Below are 9,662 nucleotides of genomic sequence, written 5' to 3' on the forward strand. Positions count from 1 at the left end.
AGTGCAGTGTTACATAGTCTGAGATTAGAGCAACGTGATTACTAAAATGCTAACTACATGGCCCGACACTTACTGCTGAGGCATGATCATCAGATGAGATATTGTATGAAATCTGTGATTACCCAGAAGCATATGCAGGGGGGAATTAAGAGGGTCAACATGGGTCCTGTACAGTATACCAGGTCAAATACAGATGGTAAATTTAACAATAAGTAGGCTACACAAAAGTTGAGTCATCATTGTATCCTGTATTGTTTTGTATTCAAAAGGTAAACTTCCCAAACAGGGGAACACACTACAGGCTGATAATAGTCAGGAAGGGATTAGAGATGGGATGAGAAGGCCGCTCGTTAACACTAATTATAAAACACATCCCCATAATTATGTTAAGAAATTCAATATTTGTTGAAAACAAGACTCTTAACTCCCCACACTTCCACTTGTGAAGTCTTGGGCACATAAAACCACAGAGCAGCAGTGTTCAAAGATGAGTGCAAGTGAGATAATAAAAAGTGTACTTTCACTATACATGCACAAAGCAACCTTTAGCAGCAGCAGTAGCAGCAGCAGCAGCAGCAGGGTAACGAGTGCCTCCTGAATTGTCGGGGTCAAAGGTTCAAACACTGTGACAGACACATGTCTAGTTGAGGTATGTGTTAGACACTGAACTTCCACCTGTGGAGTCATTATAGGTTTTTTTTTTTGGCCGTGGAGAAAACCACAAATGAAGGTTAATGTCAAGAATGTGACTTTTTTCTTCATTCAACTGTCACAGGTTAACATGTGACTCACCGGGCTGCAAATGTCATTACTGCTGCACTTAAAACTGCTGCCTCAGCTTCAGGCAATAAACAGATTTCTACAAACCTCAATCTTTTATATTCTTGTATGTAGTAACTATGCTTTTGAAGTCACTATAGTTTGCAGTTTATTTAATATCTTTATTTGCTTCCCTCATTAGAACAGCATAAAGAGGTTTGATAACACTCTGTACAGTAAACATGTAGTTTAGCTGGTCAGCTTAGCTTAGCATACTGACCTGAAACGAGGGGAAACAGCTAGCCTGGCTCAGTCCAAAGGTAACACACCATGTTGTAAGAGCCAGGCTAGCTGTCTGTTTCCAGTCTGTATGCTAAGCTAAGCTAACCAGGTTGTGTCTGTGGCATCAGAGGAGACTTGAGAGCGGTACAAATCTTCACACGCAACTCTCAGCAAGAAAGCAAATACTTCAAAACAGGTCAAACCGTTCCTTTAAGCTCGAGCACCATGCACATTTGTTCCGTGTGGGATTATGATCTCACCATGGGTCAGTGTTTTTCTCTCCTCAGAGAAGACATCTAATCCCTCCACTGACGTTAAAAGTGCAGTTTTTACTCAGGTGGATGTTTTTCTGATGCAGGTTTCTGCTCTGGTATGTGTGTGTCTGAAGGAGGTCAATCGTCCCTCTCTGTTTTTCTACAGACAAAGCAGCCTCTGAACACCCTCTAACCTAACCCCATCACTCATTGTTGACCTGAGCCCTTGTTTGGTGATTAATTATCCCTCCCACATCACTTGTCACAGTGCAGACGGTGCAGACACATGCATGCATGCAGCGCTGCAGCTCCCCTGCTCTCAGCTGTGAGTGGAGATAAGGAAAATAGCACAGTTAGCACATCCAGCACTATTTGCTCACCTCTTTCTCAAACAAAGAGGTAAACTTGCCTCTGATAACACACTTGCAAAGTGTACATGCCGCCATATTCTCTTGCTCAACCCAGCAGGTTAAAGGTGAATGGAGATTGAGCGCCGAAAGCAAAAAACTACACACCTGCTTTATCCTGTTGTGCAGGAAGCAATGAATGAACCACAAGTTTGATGTGTGTCACTGCACCGTTTCCATGTTGGAAAGTAACCTGCTTTAAAATGTGATGAAGTAATGGAAGTTTTTTTCTTCTTTTCATCACATATCAAAGAGCAATCGACCCCCCCCCCTCGCTACCCTCAGACCTGCTGCTGGAGGCTCAGAAACCCACTTCCTGGTACTTTTCATCTCAAGGTGCTTCTATTCTAACACCACACAAACAGGAAGCAGGTCCTCTGAAAGGCTGCTGCAAGAGAGGAAGGTGCGCACGAGCCACACTCACCTGGTTTAATTTGAGATGTGACTATAGCTCAGCCCTCAAATGTGTTTTCTTTTTCTCACCTAAAACATAGAGCGGTCTTAAAGTGGTAACTTTCCATCTTGCTGTCACTGTGGCTTGCATGTTTCTGAAGGTGACAAATATGTTACACCACATAAGGAAATAGTTGTATATGTAAAAAGTCATTTGCAGACAAGGACATATTCACTGTGTTGTCTGTCATCATAGTAGTACATTTATTTGTGAGGGCTAATATTGCTCACATCAGTCTGTCCACGCAAATACTGTATTTAACAACCATATTGAACAGCTGGGGTCTCTGAGACCCCCCAAACATGTTAAAGTTATGAAGTATAAGGCTGATAAGACACACACAGAACATCCACCCCTGCTTTGCTCCAATTAAACATCCAACAACAGCCATGAGGCCTTTTGTGCTTTTGCAAATGCAGTGGTGCCCTTAATGTATAATTACTGTATGTCTATAGCACTGTTTCATATTCCAGTATTAGTGCAAATTACATTCCTGTAACTTCCTGCTGCATTTGCTTGTGTTCATTAAAGCTTTAAAAAGAAATGACTTTATTTACAGCTCATTGATAATACGTGTTGGTTTTGGTTTCAGCACCCATATGTGGGATTTTTAACACTTACTCCTTTAAAAGAATGTGTGAGACAGAATGAGACAGAATGAAACAGTATGAGGCAGTGACTAATCATCCAAGCATTGGTCATCAACCACCTGTGAACATTCAAAAAAACAATATTTTCAGGCTCTTCTCCTTCTGACTTATTGGTATGCAGAGAGCCACTTGAAGTTACACTGAAGGGCCCTGAAGTAAAGCCAGCCTCTCAGCAGGAAGGTGACTTGTTCAAAGATGGGAGTGGGGATGGGTGTGGGGTAGGGTGGGGGGTAAAGGAACAAGACAAGAATCTTCCAGGTCCAGGTTCTCTGGAATAAAGCAACAAGGGGGCCTCCATGGGTCAGCTGTGACGGGTCAGCACCCACCATTGTATGGAGGGAAGGGAGTTCCTGTTCTGGCTCCCTTTTGCAATCTGAGAGAATATAAACATGGACAGACGGAAGTGTCCAGAGAGCAAGGAAAAGCAGAAGCAGTGTAGATGTTGAGTAGAGAGCATAAAGGGGAAAGCTACAGTATGTTGTTACTGAAATCCAATACCAGTCTGTTTGTATTAATGGTCAAGAAGATTCTTATCTCCATTTATTTTCTATGTAAAAATACATAAAGTCGACCACATGGGGGAAATGTGCTCGATAGTTTGATAATCATAAAACGATCTTGACAGACCCTTGGCTCGACTGTTTATCCCTTTCTTACCAGGAATGTCGTCACACACTAATCGATCTGCTCACATGTAACCTCACGATCACTGATCAGGTCGTAACCTCCGCCTATCACACTTTTTTATTCTCGGAATAAAAAAAGAAATATTGATTTCCACCCCAGGTCAATGCTTCTGCTGAAACCAGGAGCTTTGTGTCTTTTGCGTAATCAAACCTGCTCAATCGGAGTTTGATCATCCCCAGGTCAATACCCCTGACTGCTCTCACCAATCAACTTCCACCACAGTGAAACTCCCTTTGGTTCTGCATCATGCACACAGAGGCACAGACAGCAGGCCTCTTGTGTGTCCAACTTCTGTTTGATTTTACTTGTAAATATAATATTTGTGAGCATGTTTTATCAATGACATAAAGTGTTGGTGTTCAAAGTCCCAGACCTTGAGCTTTGCTGTTGCCAATGATTCCAGTTTGTTTCAACTTGAGCCTGGTATTTCCTTAATATATTTGTCAATTTGGCATTAATAAAACTGTGTTGATATAGTTCCTGATAGCAGTTTATTTGTGCATGTGTGGACAACTGTCACAGTGACTCTGAAGAAAACTAATGAACATGATAATTCTCTGGCAAGTGGTTAAGGTATAAGCAGCTTCCTTTTTTCTGATTTCTAAGCGGATTCATGGGGCACAACTCTGAGTCTGAAAGCCCCCACTGAAGAACTTTGACACAGCTGCCTTCAAAAACAACTGAAATCCCTCAAGGCCTTTATTATGCAAATGTTAAAATAGTCAGTTCCTTCTAATACAACCCAAATAAGGTAATGTGAGAAGTTAAATTTGAAGTTGGAATATAATTTGATTGGGCATTTGAAACTTTAAATCTTCATTGCAGGCATTTGAATTTATGTTTGTTTTTTAAACTCTTAACATTCAACAGATTTTGTAGTGTAGTGCATCCATGTGTGTTGCTGTGAGTGTGTTGCCCAGTTTCCCATAACAACCCTTTCACACAAGCGAGTACACAGATTTTACTTTTCCAAAAAATATGGGGTTTATTGACTTAACTGCAATCAATACTTACTTACAAAAAGAGAAAAAAAAAAACAGGTTTTCATATAAACTCACAGAAATTACTGTAGTGGAAAAAAAACATGGCTGAAAAAATACATTCAACAGTTTTTACTTTCTTTGTGTCAAAATCTGTTCACCTCTTCCAAAAACACGTGAAGGCAACACAGAACAAGTGACTTAAAAGAATCATTGTCCTCCATTATCAAATATAAAAGGCTAGAGATGCCTTAGCTACCTGGAATGTTTTCTATGAGGCACTTCCAATGGTCAAGAGGGTGGGGGCCCAAGCAAGTGCATCAAGCATCCAATCAAATTAAAAAAAAAGAAAAAACTAAATAAACTTTCCTCAACCCATTTGGTCACAGCTATTGCTTGTAATAAAGAGACTGGGTGTAAAGAACATTACTGACAGAAGACATTTCAACACAATCAGTCTTCTAACTTGGAGACTCTTCTAAACCAGTGATGCGAGAGGCCCGTTAGCACCACCTCTTTACTTCTACCATCAACCCAGGTTCAATCTGTGAGAATAATACTTCTCTTTAAAAAGGCGGGACAAGATCAGAAACAAAAAAAACAAAAAACAGACGAGTTCAATCAACGTAATAACAGTCAACTACTGTTACTGTCGGATTATTGTAAGGTTTGTGGAAGGTGGGAGGGGACGTCAGGAATGAATACAAGCAAATCTAGTTTCGATGGAATTGCAGTCCAATATGAGGGAGTAAAGGAAAAAAGGTACAATAAATAATCAAAACGCAAAACATCTTTTTTTGCATTTTTTTGCTTTAAATTAAGTTTCATTTTGACAAAGTGTAGTTGCAGAACAAGTCATTGAAGTACAATATATTAAACTGTGAAAAAAGGAAAACTGACAAAAACGTCTTCACAATCTTTAGATTAATATGGAAGATCATAATTTAACATAAAAGAAAATATATTCTATTGTTCATTATCCAGATAAATACAAAACAAAATTAACAAAAAATGCATATGATCACCAATAAATATGTTCTGATAAGTTAAATAAGCAGTGACAAGAAAACCTTCTGTCTGGAAAGTTTTTCAAATAATAATAACCGTAATAATAACATTAATAAAAAATAATTATCAAACAAAGAAAGCAAAAGGGATGTAATGAGTACAGAGAGTGCTCATCTGAGCAGGCTTTAAAGTAAGGGAGAAGTAAAGTAAAATAGCTTGGAGATCCGATCTCGTCAAGTTGCAGGATGTACAACTGCACCATGGGAATGCTGGAATTCCCCGGATCGGTGAGGATGAAGGGAGGGAGGGAGGGAGGCAGGGCTGAGAGGTGGGACAAAGTCTTACAGGTTTAATGATCAGTTTGATATCAAGACTTCCTTCCCAAAAAAGAAAAAACAAGCCAGTGACCAGCAACAGGAGGAGAAAACTCAGACGAGGAGGGTGGGAGGGGTGGGGGGGGAACATAACCAACTTCCAGTTCAAAGTCCTTCCTGCAGACTCACCCAGTCCACAATTACATAAGACGAGGCTTGAGAAGAACCGTGACAGGGGGGTGGAGGGGGCAAATGAAAAAAAGAACCAAAAAAAAACAAAACAAACAGTAGTCCATTCACCCTAAACACATGCAGAAACCGCCCCAGGCACTTTTTTCTTTTCTTTTTTCTTTTTTAAAAACTATTCATATCTTTTCAGGGTCTGTTATTTTTTTTTTTTTCCTTTTGTCTTAACTCAGTCTGTAAAAACGGCTGCGGTAGATCTACAGTTACGTTAGTGAGCACCCTCTAGCTAGCTCGGGGAAGTGGTATCGTCAGGGAGGGGAGAGCGAGGGAGGCAGGGAGGGGGGGCTGGGGGCTAGTGCAATGCACTCCCCTTTCCAAGGCCACTTGTGCTGCTACACATTCAAGAACAAATGAAGAAGAAAGAAAAAAAAGAGAAAAAAACAAGTGGCACCTGGCAAAAACAGTCAATTCTTGTTCTCGTGATTTTCATTGTTCAATTTCCTCTCCTTTTTGGCACTATGACACATGGCAGGTTACTTTTCAAAAACTTGCTGTGTGGATTAACTGGGATGAAATGATCATTTTAGTTCCCTTAATTGACTACATCCTTATAATGCTAACAAGAAAACTATGTGTAAGGGAGGACAAGGGGGTTTAGGACAGGGGGCAGAGGTAGAGGGGAGTGCCGTGTTCTCTTTGTGTCATCAAACTTAAAGTCATTGGTGGGTGCGTGCAGTTTAGTCGTCGGAGATGGAAAGGCGGCTGAAGATGGGAAGGCGGCGGGTGTTGTCCAGCGTGGGGGACTCGGAGCCACACAGGCTGCCTCCAGAGCTGCTCTGGTAGCCCTCTTGGTCTGACAGGGAGTCAGGAGGGCTGGATGGAGGCTCGAACATGTGAGGTGACTCCAACATGGGTCTGAAATAGTAAGGTGTGCTTGTTGGAGAGGGAGGTGCAGGGGTGTTGGGCTCTGTGCCGACAGGACCGTTACTGAGGCTGGGCCCGAACAGGTTGGCCAGCTCCTGGCTGGAGTAGGTGAACGGGTTACTGCTGGGCCAGTCAGCTTCATCAGGGAAGAAAATTGGTGGAGGGGTGACCGAGGTGGGGCTGTCCCTCAGCCCGTTTGAGCTGGAGAAGCCTGCAAAGCTGTAGCTGTGCTGCAGTCGAGGCCTGTCGATCTTGTTGGAAGAGTTTACTTGGGAGGACTGCTGCGGAGGTCCACGGCGCTCCTCAGCGTTGTGGATGAAATGGCAGCGAGGCCCGTATGGGCAGAAGCCGATGGTGTGGAAGGTGCGGCAGAGCTCAGTTTTGTATTTGGGATGGCGGCTCAGGCTGCGCAGTTCGTGGATCCCGTGAGCAAACTGGCACTTGTCACCATATTTGCAGGAACCGTTCTCCTCAAAGGGCCTGCAAAGCTCCGTCTTGTATCTGCTGGAGTTCACTTGGCTGCCGCTGGTGGGACTGGCCGGGCCCAGGCACTTCTGGATGAGCCTCTCACCTGTCTCGGAGAAGGAGCGGTCTCGCAGGCGGTTCTCCTTGTTGTTGCTGGCGTTGCCAACCCCTGAGATGAGCGAGGAGTGGTCCATTGCCTTCAGGCCGTTCATAAACTGGTTCTGGCTGAACTTTGTGCTGCTGACAGAGTGCCGCCGCTGGTACACGCCTCCCACTGAGGGAGATCCCACCGCTTTCCTGTCCAGCAGGGCTCCGGTGGGGCTGGAGATGGGCATATTGTTGCCAGTGCAAGGGACAGTCATGGGATGAGGGGCACCCAGGTTGTTGTTGTAGCTGAGCAGTTTGTTGTTCTGCAAAAAAAAAGAAAGAAAGAAAAAGACACAAGAGAAACACACATTAGCACAAGTATGCCACAGAATCTCAAAAACGTGACAGTTCATGTGGTTTTGGATTGAATTTCAAGAGCTGGTGGGCTCAGAGAGAGAGAAAAAGAGAGGAAAAAACCCACAGCCTCCTCTTGCATGACTGTTCTTTTTGGCTCTGACAACATGAGCGGATACAGGCCTATAGAACAGCAGCTGGTTTGGCAAGTTGCCCTGGGTAGGAATGTGTGCTGCCTGTTTAGTAAATGGAGCAGCAGCACATGAGGCCAGTGGGCTGCTAGTGGCTACAAAGAGGCTGCATCATTTGAAAGATAATGAAAGTGGCCGAGCATCCTGATGAATTTCAAGGGGAAGGGGGTGGTGGTAGTGGGGGGGTAACTAACTCATCTGCTTTCCAATACACTCCCACGCCACAGGAGATGACTGGTGGTGACTAGCTCCATTTACATTAAAATCTCACACAAGAGTAGCAGAAGAAATATGACACCGCAAAAAGTTAAGATAGTCGCAAAAACAGAGCAGCAACTACAAAAAAATAGTTCCCTCCCAGCAGATTTGTAGGCTACAGGTTAAACGCGGTTAATTACTTATATAAACACTTTTTATAGGAGCAGGGGGCAGGTTAAAGCCGGACAAATCTGGTCAATGATTAGCGAGCATGTGGCTGCTTTGTGAGACGCATTAAAAAAAAAGTGGCGCAAAAACTGCAGCCGTGTAAAAGAAAAGATGACATGGAGAGAGCCGAGCGGCCACAGCTTGGTGGTGGTAGTAGTAGCCTAAAGCCCAGCGAGAGAGCACACATATCAAACTTTAGCGCCACGAAATGAAGGGTAAAAAGTTATGTTAATGTTACCGCCAGACTTTCAACTACACACACAAGTGTTAAATAAGCCTCGCGACGACGATTAGAGGAGGAAATGGGCTTTTAAAAAGGGCGGAATCGAACAAGCGGTGAGCTCAAGAAAGAGAGAAAAAAGGCGGAAGAATAAACAAAACAAAACAAATCAAAAACAGCAATACAACAACTGGCACACAAACACAAACACATCCGCACACCCACACACACACATTCACGCACACTCAAACAGGCAGCAGAGGGCCTCGGGCATGCAGGCAGCAGCAGCAGCTCATCATTCCTCCACAGCGGCTAACTCCGCGCTGCTAACCAGGAGGAAAAACACCAGAAAGAAAAGAGGCGGATAAAAAAAAAAGTAGTTTGTCAAGTCTCTACCTTGTTCATGACTTCGAAGTCGAAGAAAGGCGACACCACGGCTGTGGTCATCTTTGCAGCGACCGGACTCAAGTCAAAAAGTAGAAGTGAGAAGAAAAAAAAAACAACTGCTAGTTACAAAGTTGCGCAGAGTCTGCTGAGTTTCTGATTTGCAGCTCCTGTGTATTTTTGACCCTGCAGAACTCCCCCTCTGCACCGCTCCAGCCCCGACATTTGCTTTATAATGCTTTGCAGGAGGAGCCTCGAGCGCTGGGCGTTCACTTGTGAGTTAACTTTTTTTTCCTTTTTTTTTCTCTCTCTCTCTCTCTCGTTTCTTTCTCCCTTCCTCTTCTGCGGGACAAACTTGTATTGGTTTGACAGTTTGTTTGAGATTACTACTCCTGCTACACGGCAGGACGAAGCCCTACTAAACATCTGCGAGCTTTTATTTCTCAGAATCATGAATCAGTTTCTCTTGCACTTTTATCTCTGTAGTTGGGCTCTTTACTAGTTCACCAGGAGGGTGCAGGCACGTAAAAAGTAACTTATTAAAGTACATACACATGCTCCTATGTGTGCTCTGTTTATCTGGAGTTCCTCTGCTTTTACTTTCATACACAAATACACAGTGTCAAACTT

General features: G+C 43.4%; 1 protein-coding gene across 1 annotated transcript; it reads right to left on the reverse strand.

Annotated features, from left to right (window-relative positions):
* Positions 1-4,452: 4,452 nt before the first annotated feature.
* Positions 4,453-9,250, reverse strand: zfp36l1a (zinc finger protein 36, C3H type-like 1a). Its single transcript, XM_083997660.1, has 2 exons — positions 9,045-9,250; positions 4,453-7,780 (listed from the first exon to the last, which is right to left on the reverse strand). The coding sequence occupies exons 1-2, from the start codon at positions 9,093-9,095 to the stop codon at positions 6,719-6,721; spliced, it is 1,113 nt and encodes a 370-aa protein (XP_083853786.1). The 5' UTR covers positions 9,096-9,250; the 3' UTR covers positions 4,453-6,718.
* Between the last annotated feature and the right edge of the window lie 412 nt (positions 9,251-9,662).

This window comes from Trachurus trachurus (assembly GCF_905171665.1).
Source record: "Trachurus trachurus genome assembly, chromosome: 22".
Lineage (NCBI taxonomy): Eukaryota > Metazoa > Chordata > Actinopteri > Carangiformes > Carangidae > Trachurus > Trachurus trachurus.